The sequence below is a fragment of the Strigops habroptila genome, chromosome 3, assembly GCF_004027225.2.
Source record: "Strigops habroptila isolate Jane chromosome 3, bStrHab1.2.pri, whole genome shotgun sequence".
Taxonomy (NCBI): domain Eukaryota; kingdom Metazoa; phylum Chordata; class Aves; order Psittaciformes; family Psittacidae; genus Strigops; species Strigops habroptila.
Window position 1 is genome coordinate 64,018,673 of NC_044279.2, and position 16,523 is coordinate 64,035,195.

General features: G+C 39.3%; 1 protein-coding gene across 14 annotated transcripts in view; it reads right to left on the bottom strand.

The window, feature by feature from the left end:
- The window catches only part of CALD1 (caldesmon 1), a 196,652-nt gene that overhangs the window by 13,944 nt on the left and 166,185 nt on the right, over window positions 1-16,523 (bottom strand). For 7 of the 14 annotated variants that reach the window (XM_030480633.1, XM_030480634.1, XM_030480636.1 and 4 more), the window contains 4 exons: window positions 15,302-15,704; window positions 8,988-9,136; window positions 3,954-4,209; window positions 2,204-2,344 (listed from right to left, as the gene is read on the bottom strand). In XM_030480633.1, coding sequence (XP_030336493.1) covers window positions 2,204-2,344; window positions 3,954-4,209; window positions 8,988-9,136; window positions 15,302-15,704 — 949 coding nt within the window. Of the gene's footprint in view, window positions 1-2,203; window positions 2,345-3,953; window positions 4,210-8,987; window positions 9,137-13,937; window positions 14,022-14,650; window positions 15,705-16,523 lie in introns of all 14 variants that reach the window. The other 7 variants (XM_030480626.1, XM_030480627.1, XM_030480630.1 and 4 more) reach the window with 2 other exon arrangements.

Here is a 16,523-nt window from a genome sequence, read left to right on the forward strand (position 1 = left end):
CTTCTCACATCAGGAAGGACAAGGAAGGAGAAAAAGATGCTTTGCCAGATTGTGATCTAGGAAAAGTCAGAACGTGCACATGTATCATACAACATTTTAATACTGAGTCTCCTTTTTTCATTATTAATTCCACCCACCCACAATTGTGCATTTAGGGTTCTCACATGACTCATGGCACATCTAACCAGATGATACATTCATCAAGAGAGAAAATATGTGCCAGATGCTTTACAAGTCAAAAGATAACTTGGGAAGCGCATAACAGACAATGAGAAAGCTGTGTATCAACCAGATTAGACCAGCCTGAGAAGTCTGTCCAAATGAAAGGTAATGAAATATACTGTCTTCTGAAAACTGGAGTTTGACATCAAATTTGACTTTAGGTTATTAAAATGAGATTATTCTCTCCTGAGCTATTGACCACAGAAGGCCAAGAAACAGTTTACAGTGTGAAGTTCAACAGCATTACATATCTACTCTGGCCACCCACAGACACTGGACTCAAATATATACAGTATCACCAACTTCCCAGACAGAGAAACAAAGAAAGAGAAAAAAAAAGTGTACAGTTGCGTATATCAGTTTTTGTAACAAACAACTTCTACCTAAAAAGCTATAAAAACCAGCAGCAACTATCACCATACAAAAAATTGGACCTTGGATGTTTAATCACATTTGGAAAATTCCAGCTTTCCTTTAAAAATACACTTAGTAGAATAGTATAGCACTGGTCCAAAAGTTTTCTGAAAGCTATTAACCTCCTGCCAAATCCAGTGTTTTTTCCCACTCTCCCCAAAATTATGATCTATATCTTTCTATTATGTGTTTTCAAGTATAATTTCCTCCCTTCTGAGTCATCTGTGAACCAAAGCTCCAAATATATGTCATAAAAGGCATCTAAATGAATAGAAAGAAGGAAAGCCCTCCCAGGAGGGCTGGGAAGAAACTGTACATTTATAGTGTCTGTTAATGACGTGATCTTTTGCAACCAACATGGCAAGACCTTTTGCTCCTATTATCTAATAGGAGCAAGTTGTGAAGCTTGGCAGTCTTCATTTAGAGCTGTATGTATTATGTTATTGTATTTCAGGTTCAAATGTGTTTGAGAAGTCAAAGGCAAGTTGTGGTCAAAAGCATTTGGACACTGACTGCATTTGCTAGACCTGAACCCAAAACAGCATAAGGCTGAAGCTCCAGATTGGTTCAAGCGTAGCTCACTGTGAGCAGAAATGTGATTTTGACCAAATGCAGTCTGTCACTCAACAAATACAGTTCTTAATCACATGGAGATCTGCTTCATGGTTTAACTAGTTCCTAACTGACAATCTCCTGCCTCGTTCTTTTTTCTCCTAGTGCCCACTAAGGGGCCTTTTTTGACAAACATTTTGGATTCTTCAATTGCTAATGACACAAAATGAGAAAAGGAAAAGATAGTTGAAAACGATTAATAGATCTGTAATTAGAGCTTGAGCTGAAAAAGCAAGTGGACTGAATACCAAAACAAAGTTCCCAGTAATTTCAGTGGGGCCAGGATTCCTCTTCCATGCTGAAAGGCCATTCGATTGATTTATCTGACTTTCAATATCATACAGGCCACAGAAGACCACTTAGAAGTTCCTGCAGCAACAGAAGTTTTGGGGTTTTTTCCTGTTATGTAAGAAAATGAAATCCAGCCCAGAACTTCTAGATGTTATTTCTAGAAGCATTAGACATAAACTAGAACTCCCACAGAGGGCAGTTTCAATTAATGATTATTAGGCTGCATACGCTTAAAGACAAAGTAATCTGGCAAGGAAGAAAGTAATTATGGATGTGGAAGGAGAGCGAGAACATTTGTGATCTTTATCTACTCCAGTTCATAAAGTACTCCTATAATAAATTAACATTGAAAATCAACACAATAATATGGCTCTAAGTTTCCAATAACAATTTTATCTTGAAAGTAAAGATCTTTTTTTGGACATTTTTCATCAACAAGAACAGGTAAACAGTCTAGATTCTGTTTTTATAAAGGATCTGTAATTTTCAATCATCCCAATGAATGAAGTCTTTCAGCAAAACGTTTCAGGCTAAGGTCTATTTCAGATCATTGTCTCAGGTCTGATTTCAAGTATTTCCACAGTACTTTGATTTTCGGCTGTTGGTTTGGACTGCAACCCCCACTACTTTTTATGTACTATATAGTTGTTAGTGAGGAGGTTACCTTGAGAGATGAACCTTTAGGACTGAAACATTTAAATGGTTTCTTGTCTTCAGATACACCATCTTCTGGCATTTTTTGACGTTTCTCAGCAGCTTCAGCCCTTCTCCTTTCAATTTCTTCCTTCATCCTCCTCTTTTCCTCCTTATAAAAACATGAATGGTCATTTATTCTTTCAGAAACTACATTACCATTACACGGCTTTGCAGTCCTGCAAACATTTACCACATTTTCTAAGAACAGATTTTTACCCAGTCAAAGAAGTTCAGGGACCTATCTAAAATCTAGCAATGTATTGCTACTAATATATCACAGTGTTAAGGAAGCAGGAAAGACAGCTAGTTGGTGCTGCTTTAGTGTCTCCTCACAGTGAAGGTCACCAGATTTTTGCCATATAGTGCCATCAGTGACATATAAAGAGAGAAAAAAAACGCATTTATAACGCACTCATTCAGTTTCTCTATATCCTCAGGTATCATCATTTTACTGTTCTGTCCATCTATTCTGGCACTTGTGCCAAAGTTAAGAATATTTCACAAGGAAAAATCAATAGCTGCCCAAAAAAGTGAAGACTAAATGCTTACATTTTTTCTTCCAAAGAGAGAACATTAATTTTTACTTCATAAACTACAAGTCAAACCAGAAGCCCTCAAAGCACAATCATTGTAACCACAGGTCAACAGGGTCTGACCCGCAAGGTACAGTTTTACTGTAAAGACCTTAGTATATGAAAAGCAATTGGCATTCAGCTGCCAAACACTATTATTCATCATCTACCATTTGTTTTCCAAACAACTAAGATTCCTAAATGATGCACCAGAGATTTGGAAATCCTATTTATAGAGTCCCTTGGCAGAGGAAGTACAAGCAAACAGATGTGCTTAGGTACTCAATATTTAAATAGACAAGAATGTCTTCCTAATTAGATCTAGCCCATAATAACTATATATAACATTAGCATTCCAGCTCATGTGTAGCAGATGAATTTTGACATGTGCTTTGTAATTCAATTTGAGTAATGCCAAAAAGACACCCCAAATATATTAAGAACTCTGTGGCTATAACACTGCCCCCAACATGTTGCATTCCCAAGAAGATAAGAAATTCACAGCTATCACAGATTAAATCCTGATTCAGGCAGACATATATTAGAGCCCTGTACTTCCTGAGGCTAGAACTGTAAAGTTTCTTTCTACCCTGAATGACTGCATGTTTTATCTTGGGTCTTCACTAAAGCATCTATGTGATGTGGTCACTTGATATCAAATATGATATACTTGTATGATATACTTAAATCTGGAGGTTAGAAAACAGGATTATTTTAATGCTGGGTAGCATATTCAAAATCAAGTAGACCATCTCCTGACAGATACTAAGAAAGAGCAATGCCCAGAAGGGAACACAACCCAGAGGGCCCAGAAAAAGGGTGCAATTTGAAGTAAAGGTTCAGCAGCAATTCTCCACACAGCAACATTAGAACCAAGAAGCAGCAGCACACTTTGGCCTGTATATATGGTTGTGTTTGGTCTTGCTTTCCTTGTTACATGCTTATTCCTCACCTATGAAGAGTCTCACGTGGCCTCATTCTGCTCTTTTGTTAAATACAGCCCCATTGACCTACAGTCCCTTCTTTGCGTAATAGTATCTGTACAGACACTGCTGTAAAGTGTTATTAACTAATGCGAAGCCAGTGGAAGTAAAGTAGTAACAAGAGAACAGAAACAGGGTCCGATACTTCGTATTTTACACTCACCTCCTCTCTGACTTTTCTCTCAGCCTCCTCCTGCTTCTTTTTCTGCTCCTCTTCCTCCAGGATTTTTCGGCGCTCCTCCCGCCTTTTCTTCAGTTCATCCAGCTCTGCTGCTGCCTCCTGCTGCTTCTCCTTCAGCTTCTCAAGCTCGTTGTTCTCACCTCGGCGACGGCGCTGATCTTCTAGCCGTTTTGCAGCCTCAACCTGAGACCCCAGCTTCACCTCCTCAGCATTTGTGGTCCCTTTCAAATTGGAGCGGCTGAGAAAGAAATGAAATGGAAGGTGATGCAACACAGGTTTTGCTTTCCTTTGGCCAGGCCCACCCGCTGCCGTGCACTCAGAAGCAACATGAGAGCCTATCACTTAAATATACTGCCTTATCAGACCTTTTGCTCTTTGCAAACTATGACAGGCCCAAAACATTTTCATCAGGAGTTAGTAAGCTGGGATACTGAAAGAAGCACCTCTCCCACTCACTGCCAGTGAGGAAAGAGTCTTTCACGTGTTTGTGTGCACAGGAGTTGCACCACCCTGCCTCATAACTCAGGCCACCTCCACTTTTAAGACAATTCAATAACTGAGCTTGAAATATTTAACATATCATGTAACTTCAGCATCATGTAACTTCAGCAAGAGGTATCACATTTCATCAGCATCTCTATGGTATACAATAAACTGTTAGTTTCACACCTCTGCTCTGCAGTGTACAGAGGAAACACTTCCAAAAGCATATTATATTCCATACAGACAAAGTAATGGAAAGCCGTAACTCCTTTCTGTCGATTTTAAATGAGATAAATTTACATATAAAAATCACGTAGCAAAAATATTATGCTATGTTCTGTGTGATGAAAGATGCACTAATCCTTTGCTTTCAAAGGCAAGTACTTTTTTATAAACCCTGCAGAAAAAGACAAGCATCTTTGGGGGCAGAAAAAATTACTTGGGGAAAGCAGAATATAAGAGAGGGAAGGGAATCTTACAGCTTCAACAATGTTTTAAAAATCTTAAAAGGTTCCTAACTAACCTATAACACTTATCACTCTAACTCTCTCAGCCTGTATGAACAGAAAAGCTCACCAAATATTTTCCAGGGGAAGTATGACTTTTTATTAAGAAATTGGAAATTATTCATTAATGGCAACTTTCTACAGGAGAAAACCAGAAGTTTTCAACCAGCTTTAATATCTGAGACAGAAAGAATGAGTACCTAAAAAACCTAAACCCCAAAGAACTTGAATAGGTGAAATGCCTACTTTCAACGGATTCAGAAAGCGTCACCTAGCTAAACAATTACCACACCAGTGTTTAGACAAACGTCTGCTCCCTGAGTGCATTTAATATACTGCTGACAAGCAGATAGATACATAAGAGGTATCAGCTATTCACAAGAGACAGAATTCTTACGGATTTTTTTAAAAAAACTTTCTGCTCTGCTCTGTTGGAATTTGAAAAAGCTGGATATTAATGGCTACATTATTAATGCAACCAGAGGGTTGCGGAGTTTAATACCACAAAATGGTACAAATTAAGCATTCCAACAATAACAAGAACTTTTAGAGACAATCAGATAGGAGATGACAACATGAAGAACAAATATCATATAAATTTGCAATCTGGTGAATCACACCCAATCCTGTAAAGGAGCTCTTCATTCATATAGGTACCTCATCTAGATGGAATTTACCATATAAAACAGGCTGTAGGACCAGAGCTGAATTATCTGTGGTTTTAAGATCACAACAGAATATACTAACACAGAATTCTTTGCCCCCACATGATGTTACCAAATTGGATTAAATTCATTTCTAGCACAACATTCATGATTTAGGAATTTTATCATTAAAAAAATATATGGCAAAATAACATAACCAGATTGATGCTATTATGTGAATTCTGCTGCTGTACTTCAGCTGTGCAAATGCATCATTTAAGTAGTAGGACCTGACACTTATTTTGCAATGTGTTTACTTTGTTTTAGAAAGTCTTTTCTATGGAAGAGTGTAACATCACAAAGGAAAGCTAAAGAACAAAATGGTGTATGTACTTCCAGTACATTTTTCTACCTGATTTTCTAACCTAGAGTCACAATTACATAATATGTGTTTCCCTAATATCACCTTATCACAATCCATTTCTGCTCTTGGCCCTATTCCTAAATGTGTTTTGGCAGTGAACTCACTCAAACCATGAAAGCAGAACTGCAAGATCACCCTCCACCATAAGCGTCAAGTTAATGGAAGTGGCCATGAATAACAGCTTGCATCAGGTAATGACACCTAATTAAAGAAAGGAACTCATGCTTTTTAATGAACATATATAAGTAACTAAAGTATTGTGAAAAAACATTGGAAACTTTATTTGAAATTTCATTTGGCCTATTCAAAAACAAAGTGGGGACCAATACCTGAGGTGTGAGGTATGATTTTGGGTGTCCAGCCTGAAATACCTCTGATTCAGTTGGCAGAGATACTGAGAAACCAAAATGTTCCACGAGCGTCTATAAAGCACCAAGTATTTCTAAGGATCCAGTGCATCTATCCTTCATGGGCCATGAGAAATCCCAGGCTATTTTAAGGTTTTCTTGCTTCATTGCAAGGGAACAGCCTCTGTAGCAAACATCGCAAGAACCTCACGATTTTTTTTCCTTCTTTTTTTTTTTCTTGGTCTCTGAAGTCTCTGTTGCCAGCCCACCCAGACCTGCAAGATTCAGGCCCAAAGAAGATGCAAAAGCTCACTTCTGATGGACATAATGATATCTCTGGCAAGAGCAAATACTCAGCCCTCAGAATTAAGAGAACTAAAACCATGAGATTTAGCAAGATTCTCTTAATAAATAGCCATTCCAGTTTATATCAGCACAAAAAAAAAAAGGTTAGTCCTCAGTGACTTCAGTGCAGACAGCCTCAATAAAATTAACAGCTACTCTCAGCTTTCAACTCATGAAAGCCAAAGGTAGAATCTAGCCTTAACATTTTTGTTTGGAGACCTCAGGTCTTACAAAGAAGGACATTTAAACTTTATAGCTTATTTTATTCTTATGCTGCTTACAGGACTTCCCCTACTGGTTCCGCACAATCCAAAATAGCAAACAATAAACTGGCAGTAATTCTCTTTATTTTCCTCCACCTCCCAAACTCTTCTGTTTTCAACAGATTCTGGGAATATCTGTTCTCTACTGTCGACATTGGGAAATTAGTATTGAGATGCTGGGTGGAGGAAGAGTTTCGTAAGCACCTCTTTGGTGCTAAGAAATAAAGTTGGTTGCCAGCTTTCAGACAAAGAGGAAAAGGAAAGAAGTGGTTTGTGGGAGCCAAAAAATGTTAGAACAATGTGAAAAAACATGTTACATCATATTTAGGACTTTTGCAGTCCTGTATGAGAATAGGGAGGAAGGCAGGTGGGAGGGGAGATGGGAAGGGGAAGCCATAAAATGGGGGTTTATTCTGTATTTCTCTTACTGACTGACGTAGAGAAACGAGACACAGATAAGAATTTTCTCTAGCCTCCACTACCCTATTCAATTCTCAGTTCTCACCACTGAGAGCTGGCCAAGTTACATGCTTCCTAACTAGTATCTGATATGTTCATGTAAAAACAAGAAGATAGTTCCAAACAAAGCCCAGTGATGTGGGTGCAGTTCACTAGAAAATAAGCCAAGAGCCTTAATTCATACCTAACAACCCAATGAACTGTAGAGCCTCTGCTGATGTTGCCAGCCCAAGCCTTCTACTCAGATGATAAAAGGCTATCAAAAAGGCTTCTTCCCACATTTGGGAAGTCATAGAAGAAAAACAGAAAAAGTAAAAAAAAGAGTGGAAACTCAAATCTAAATGTTGCCACTAAGGCTTGTCTCCCACAGGAAGTAAAGCGAATGAAAACACAACCAAAATATTTTTAGAAAACCATTCTCATGTTATTGATGATGTGACCCAAGTCACGAAGCAGGACAGTTCTGAGCAAGACAAATTTCCTGCAATTCCATGTCCATCTCTGTCTGTCTTTTGGCCTTAGGTCTTGGTGTCTCCAGGGACTTTTGAACTGCATTTTATTTTGAGAAAGTTTTTTTTCCCCGGAACAATCACAAGGGGAATGCTGAGATACAACAGCAAATCCCATACACAGATTTCTCAAAGTCCTTGGAGAACTTAACCTTTTCTTTGCCTCTGTCAATGTAAAAGAGGAAGAGAAGTGCAGAAGGCAAAAAAAAAAAAAAACCAACAAAACAGATTTCTAACCTATTCATTTCTGGGTTTCTGCTAGAAGAACAAGTTCTCTGCTTCCCCTGTATCCCCTCCTTTTAGCAGGCAGAACACTTTTTTAATAAACTTTTCACTAATTTGCTACCTTCATTGAATTTTCCAATATACCCATAAAGCCATTTTCTGAAAATCAAAATCAAAATCAAACTGTGATAGATCTTATAAAAAGACAAAAATTAAATCACTTTGGCTAGAAGAAGTTTCCACCCAACTGAAAAATCACTTTTATAGAGAGGCCATTAATTTCAAGGTTTGCCTCGAAATCAACAGAGAAGCTCTTTCAGGAGTTAGGAACTGGATTGTTCTCCATATTGATATGCAGTTTGATTAAAAGCAGGTGGAAAATTGGAAATAGGTTATGTCAGTAAAGGTTGAGATCTGACTTAGAAAGTTAGATAACACAAAATCTGAGCTGTTGTCATTATTTGCCTCTGTGAAGATATTAGAAATATCTTCACATGTAATGTGAGAAATAAATATCCTTCAAGGAAGGAAAACCCCAGCAGAACAAAAAACAGCCACTAGTCTCTACTGAGGGAACAAAGCTATTTACGTCTTCCATCTGTACTTCATTTTGTTACTGCAGCAATGTTCATTAGAACACAGGCTAAGAGCCTTACTTCATACCTAACAACCCAATGAACACTAGAGCCTCTGCTGACATTGCCAGCCCAAGTCTTCTACTCTGCAACTACAAGGCTATTAAGTGGAAACCCAGAGACGGCCCCCTGGTCTGCTATACCATAAGCAAGCCCAATGCTTACTTCGAACTTACCCAAAAGCATTCTCAGTAGATTTAAGTTTTGGGGCAGTGAGTTCACGTTCTCCATTCTGTGCCTTTTGTTCAGGAACTCCCTTCTTACGATCCCAGACACTTTTAATTTCTTCTTTGGGTGCTTTTCCTTTATCCTTGTCACCTTTTACCTGCTCAGGAGATACCATGAATCATAGAACAAAAACAAAAAAACCAAACAAAGTCACAATGAAGCATTTTGAATAACAGCTGAGGAACACAAATTTCTTGGCATTAATGAGTAACTAAGCAAATGTCTTTAAAATGTTTGTGGGGGTTATGGCAGTAGTAGTCTGTAAAGCTCTAAACTGTGACCAATCACCACTCTGCTGCCCTGATCTGAATTCAAGATGAAAACATCTTGAATAATTTTATCAGTCTTCTGGGAAAGTTTGTTGTTGCCATGGGACTATGCTACCACATTACTTCATTATCAACTGTACCCCACTGAGGTACCCCAGCCAGCTTCCCTGCTGCTGCAGCATGATTCACTTCTTGCCTATTAAGATTCTGGATTGCAAACTCTTTGGGACTAGGCTTGTCCATACACTCTTAGTGCAAGATTTAGGGCATTGGTGCAATAAAAATAACACATAACCTTCACCAATTGTCAGGTTTGCTTGACAAAGTTCACACCCTTTCCAGTGTCACAGCAGATGGATACTTCAGTATTGCAAGAATGATGGCCAAAACACAAAATTATCTTCATATCAGAGTAAAAGTTACTCTGACAAAATGCATGATCCTACCTGGGGCTAGTCACAGATAGTGTTATCACATATGAATATTTAATCCTATGCAGAAGCTTTGTCCCATGAGTCTGAATAGTATTATAGTCTGAATCAAGTATTTATGCCTAGATTTCACTCTCCAGTATTCCTTCAGAGTTATGAGCTAAAAGTATTTATTAATGCCACAGATGGCCTGATCCCAGTATGCTGAGTCATGGCTAGATACTCATAAAGGGAGGAGAATATGAACTGATTTAAGTAATTTATCCTCAGGTGGAATTATTCCCACTCAGACTACTAGCCTAAGTAAACTTTCAACAGCAGCAGGTAAAACATTTATTTCCAAAATTTTTTTTTGATCCCCATATCTACCATGTTGGAGGAACATTCTATCTGGCAAGTAAGAAATACCTTCTGTGGAAAATTCATATGAGGACCTTTAGAAAAAAATAAACAACTTTTTTCCCTTGAAAGACTGTCGCCATCCCATTTGCTAACTAGAAAGAAAACAAACTTCAGTAACAGTCCTATCTGCAACAAGAACTTCCGAAGGTGTAATATCTTTACCAAGAAAGGATCAGTTCAGATTCGCCAAAGTCAACATCCTCATCAGGCATCAAATTAAGCTGCTGAGTGAAGTTCCAGAGTCAGTCAGAGACTGATGTGACAGATAATGCCAAGGTGTCACACTCTACAAGGTCACACTAGATGGTTAAACTACTTCAGCAAATTTGCCACTGGTGAGGGATGTTGGACACAACTCACAGAGGCATTTGCTCTGTCCTGAGAACAGGCAGCTGTGGTACAGATTTTCCCCACCCTCTCCTGCCAACAGGCTTTAGCCATGACCTGGCTAAATAGGGGAGACAGACAATAAGGGAGTTCAGTTTCCATGACCATGCATTCTTTGGCCATGATGCTGTAACTGCTAGCAAACAAGGCCGTTATTACTAGCAGCCTCAAGGAATGGTTTTCTGTTTTCTAGGAGCTGGGCTGAGACAACCAGGGCTATTCAGTAAGCCTGATGAATGCCATTAGACAGCAACATCTTTTGGGTACTCCCAAATAGGGGCAAGATTGCATATAGTAATCATGTTCACAGCAAAAATCTCTGCTGCCTGTTAGCAATCTCCTAACCCTTAAGTCCCAGTCAGGGTGATACTGAAACCAGCAATGTTGGTTGTTGCAAGATTTCGCATGCCAGGATATCTGTGTTGGGATTTTGAGAGCATAGGATTTCCTTTGCTGAGATTTTTGTCAAGACCTTTCTAGGTCTCATTAAAAAGCCAATACTTCCAGCCGCCTGATGTATTGAAGTCTACTGGGGAGGGTCATATGTCTTATATCTTAATTGAAATCAGCAAGAAAATATTAAAATATAGTTTTAAAAATAACAGCTTAGGAAACAGCATTTTAGAAGCCAATAGGATTTATGGTAATGTGTCTGCATTTGAGAAAATAATTAATACAGCTTGGCCTCTTTGTTCAAAAAGATCATAAAACAAGATATTCCAGAAACTTTTCACAGCTTTTGGGCCCAATCCTTCTACTAAATTTAATGTCAAAAAAGAGATTGCTTAGCACAGAAGCAGAAAAGATTATGTCCCATTCCCAAGGCATGCAACAGAAAAAGTCCCCTCCCTTGTCTCAGTGTTTCCCTAAATTAGAGGCTAATTCAGCAGAAGCTGAATTCAGTAAAAAGGACTAGACTGACTCCGGATGGAGTAGACAGGTGGTCTTACCTGAACTGAAGACAGCTTATATGTTCTCACAGATCTTGACCATCAAGTCAAGATAGAACATGACCAAAAGCATGTTTAGCTAATTTCCGCCTTTATTTATTTATGTTTTAATCTTTCTCTACACTGCTTCTTTCCTGTTAGGGTGTTATGCTAATATTTGAGAGTTAAGATTTCTGAATCTAGAATTTTAACACCTTCAGACCACAGTGAATCAGTTACTGAGTTTGGGGCCATTTGGCAAATTTGATTCCTTATTTGGGCTCAATTAATTGGTGACTTAAAAGATGTGGCAATTTGGGTCTGGGGCTTCCAGTTAGAGCCAACTACCATACCCAAATACCATGAGAAAAGGAACTGTTGCAGCATGTCTAGTCAAACTGGAAGCAGGAAATACCAGGAGTCTCACATCATGAGAAAGCTTGTTCTTCTGAACTTTCCAGGCCACTTTTGAACACCAAAAATTGTGGGGCAGTTCAGAATAGAAGACAGATTTTACTTCCTAATTTGATCGAAACCTGAACTTTGAGGGCCAGATTTTGGTCACATTAAGAAAGGACATGTGCTTGTGTTGCACAACTGCAAAACCAAAATCTGATTACGTAGGTACACTTTATTCCCTCAGGTTCTTGCTCTTGATACACTGTCATCCTCTTAACTGCACATACAGTTCAGAAATAGGCCTCATTGAATTTGTATGTCCTTGAAGAATGGGAAAGAGTGGAAATGGGAGCCTGATCTTGACTTGGTTTGGAGTCTGAGGTGGTCAATTTTTCTTCACAAGCCAAGAAGCAACAACTGAGATTTTTAAAATTGAGCAAAACATTACAAATGCTCAGTTTGATGTGTATGTAAAAGATTTACCTTTCAGTGGATGGGTATTCAGCATTGCCCGTAAAGTGGGACTCTTAAATTGTCTCAGCTTGAGCATCCAAAAATAGAAGCAGTAAAATCTCAAGTAACTATTAAAAATCAATTTCCTGGAACAATCCAGCCCTGTGGCTTCAGTTTAAAAGCATGATGAGTGCTCCAGTGAGAGTTGTCTGAGCTCCACATAATCACAAGCAGCATGATTGTGTCTCAAGTCACCCCCAAAATCAATATTTGGGGTTACTTACAGCCTCCTTTTTATATTTATTTATAATACTCAAAGATCCTGTTCAACAATGAATATTAAAAGCCAATTCTGTTTTATGAAGAACTCTTAATATAATCCATCCCTTATTTTTTGCACAGATCTTCCCTCTGCTTTTGCAATTAGCTTAATTTAGCGTGATTGTTTAGTTTTTCTATTGGACTATTCTGAGGCATCTCCATTAGGTCTCATTTAACTCCTCCCCTTTCTAGAGTAACTTATTCTAGTATTTCCAATCTCTCTCCCTGTTCATTAAGAATGTTTATTTTAACCATTTTCATGACTTCATTTGCCTTTTCAATCTCATGTGTACCTTACTCAAAATATGATACCTTGGATGATCAAGCCAGACAACTTGACATAAAACCTTGTGACATGATTTGTCCTTATCGTTCTCTGAGGGTGAGCTAAGCGTCTACACCATGTTCTAAATTAATCCAAGAACTAAAGACCCTGGACCAGATCCTCTACAACCCTCAATGCTCCCAAGCAGCTGGACAGGCAGCAAGCTGCCAGTTACTAGATCTGTGTGCTGTGGCTCACTTTATGCCATACAGACCTGGCTGAATCCAAATGGATCCAAACCTCCAAGGGCCCAACCAATCTCAGTGTCTGATTAGAATCAGGGGGTATTTTGATACCTGCTGCACTGGACCAAAAGCACAGTTGCTACACAATATTGAATATGGCTCCCTGCATCCAGCTGTAACCTGAAGAGTAAACGGTCCCCAAATCTTACCTACTTACCATACAGTAAAACACCATGGCACCAGCTCCTGTGTTTACAGTGGAAATGCAATGCAGTAATTTTTGTAGATTTTCTCTTTAAAACAAAAGAAGAATCTTGGGTATGCACATTTTGTATCATGGGGCATTGCAGTTTGGGGGAAAATCATTAGTTAAGGCAGTCAGGTGGCCAAAGAGCCTAGATTATTATTATTACTGTCAGAGTAGGTCTCAGTCATAGGGAAAAAGATCACAGTAAAGTGGGAGGAAACCAGGAAAGGATGATTAGTTGAAAAATTTATCCCTAGGGTGCAAACCACCCTTGCATTATTGACCAAACTGAGTTTCCTGAAGGATTTGTTCTAAGACAAACAGGTCTTGGATCTAAATCCCCAAAAGAACAAAATACTTAAGCATTTACTTCATTTTAAGCACATAAATAACTTCATCTCTATTTATTTCAGTAGGATTACCCACGTTCTTGAAGTGAAGCACATGCTTAAATACTTTGCTGAACAAGCAACTTTCAGTGATAGGTCCCTTACTTATTTTCTTATTTCAAGTTTCCCTTCAACACCTAAATCAAAAGTTTACAAGTTACCTGATCTTTTTTGGAGGTAGGTTGAAGCTTCTCAGCTGGTAACTTTTCCTTTTTATCTTCCACTTTAGCCTGTTTTTCTTCCCCCTTTGTTTTTGGGGTTTAAATAATTTATTTTTTTTTTTTAATATGAAAATATAGCTTCTGTTTGTGCTTTTGTTTCTCCCCAACGTGTTGGTGTACCAATCCTGTGTGCAGCCACATCTCTATCATATGCTGCTGTGCCCACATCTCCATGTGCAGTTGTGCTCCCACCACCCTCTCCAAATGCTTCCATTCCCCCATATGGGCCTTTCTCCCTCGTGCAGCGTCATGCTCACATGTACCAGCAGAACGCCCTCTCTTGTGATTGTGTTTAGCACACACAGTTTACCAGGTGCTCATAGTATTTTGTGCAAAGACGTGCCTGCCTTCACCTCATGTGTTACTGCATTAGGCCAGTTCAGAGCGGCTGAGAAAGAAGGCAGCAAACGTGCAAAGGTCTGAACATGCAAGGTTTTCTTCCAACAATGAGTGAGATCAGGCATGTTGTGCACTGCATTACTGGTAAGCAGAGGTAAGGAGCTTTATTTTAAAAGAGAGAGAGCATGAGTATTAGTCATTTCAATGCAGGAATAGATCTGTGAGGAAATTCCAATTCAATCTTTTCTTTTTCTTTGCATTACATTTCTCACAAACCACAGGTGTCTTATTTTGGTGCAAAATGTTTACTGTACCTGTTTTCTTATCAAAGCTGCTTGAGGTTTTTCCTCTTGTGCTTTCTTCGCTTTTACCTGTTTATCTTCTATTTTCTTTTCTTCCAACTTTTGTTTTTCATTTAATTTCTCTGCTTCTAGCTTAGCCTTTTCCTCAGCTGCCCTCTTCTCCTCTTCTGCTTTAGCCCTCTCTCTTTCCTCAGCTGCTCTCTTCTCCTCTTCTGCTTTAGCCCTCTCTCTTTCCTCAGCTGCTCTCTTCTCCTCTTCTGCTTTAGCCCTCTCTCTTTCCTCAGCTGCCCTCTTTTCCTCTTCTGCTTTAGCTCTCTCCTCAGCTGCCCTCTTCTCCTCTTCTGCCTTAGCTCTCTCCTCAGCTGCCCTCTTCTCCTCTTCTGCCTTAGCCCTCTCCTCAGCTGCCTTCTTTTCCTCCTCTGATTTTAACCTCTCCCTTTCTTCTGCCTCAAGTTTCTCCCTTTCTTCTGCTTTCTTCCTTTCTTCCTCAGCCTTTTCCTCATCCGTAAGCTTCTCTTTATCTACAGCATCACTTACACTCTGCTCCCCTTCTGGTACAGCATTTGTATCATTCTCTGCTTTGTGTTCCTCTGCATTTATAGCTAGACTTTTTGTTTCTGTTACTTCTTCTTTATCTGTGGATTTTTCTGCTGTCACGTCTACCTGATTTTCCTCTACAGGGGCCTCCTTTGGTTTCTCCTCCTGTACCTCTTCCTTGTCTTTTTCTTCTTTTTTTCCCTCATCTTCCGCATCTTGCCTCCAGTTGTTCCTTTGGTATGATTTGGTAACTGTTTCTGTTTCCTCAATCTCATAGCGTCCTCGGCGTGTTTCAGCATTTTCCTCTTTTCCTGTGGTCTCATTTTCTTCCACATTGTTTACTTCTCTCCTGCTGGGCAGAGACAAGCTCCCATCTGTGATTGTGGGGTCAAATTCCTTTTGACGTTCCAGGGCTTCCTGAAGGCGTTTTTGACGTCTCTCCTCCCGTCTTGCCAGTCTCTCCAACAATGCAGCTTCATCATCTGTTCCCCTTGTGGTTGTAGTACTCTTGGTTTCCTCTTCTGCCACACTACATAAAAGTGAAAACTTTGCATTAAAAAAGAAAAAAAACCCAAAACCTTTCTAACAACATATGCACTTCACTGTTTCTAGAAAATAAACTTGCTGTAACATCATTCCATGGTTTGGAAACACAACAGATTGCATACTTCAAAATTGAGCAAAATGGTTCTGGGGATGAATTTTGGCATTTTTACATGTATATCAATACAGTGTTTCACAATGTCAGAGCCTAGAAAGGCTCCTTTCCAGGCCAGATCCAACAGCTACTGAAGCCCCCCGGAGTCTTACTGACCTCAGTAGGCACTGGAATAGTCCTGACACTTGAAACATCTGAAATATGAACAACCCTGAAACATTCAGCCTCCCCCCCTGCACCCTGCAGCAGAATACTTGTAGGACTTTAGCTTGCTTTAAGGACCCCTTCAGTTTGGCCTGAGATATATGTGTCTTATGAACAGTCTTCCCACTAGGCAAAATTTTTGAAGATGCAGCACAAGCATCATACTCTCTGACTTCAGTGAACTTCTCCAGCAAGAAGAAGCTACTCCTGATCAGCAACAACATCCATAGATACAGTCCATAATGGGATAACCTGGTGAGTGCAGTGAGGTTGTGATTGTACAGAGACAACAATCTGCTAGGAAGCTGAGCGAGCACAGCACCTAATTTAAGAGAGGCTATTCAACACCCATAGGTATCAGGACCAAATCTCAGTCCCTGGAGGTTTTTTGACTCCTTCAGGATTCAGCTGTTTAATTCTCCTGTGTGCAAGTTTCTTCTTTTTTTCTAGCTTCCCCCTCCTCCCCACCTTGTGGAAAAAGTTTAT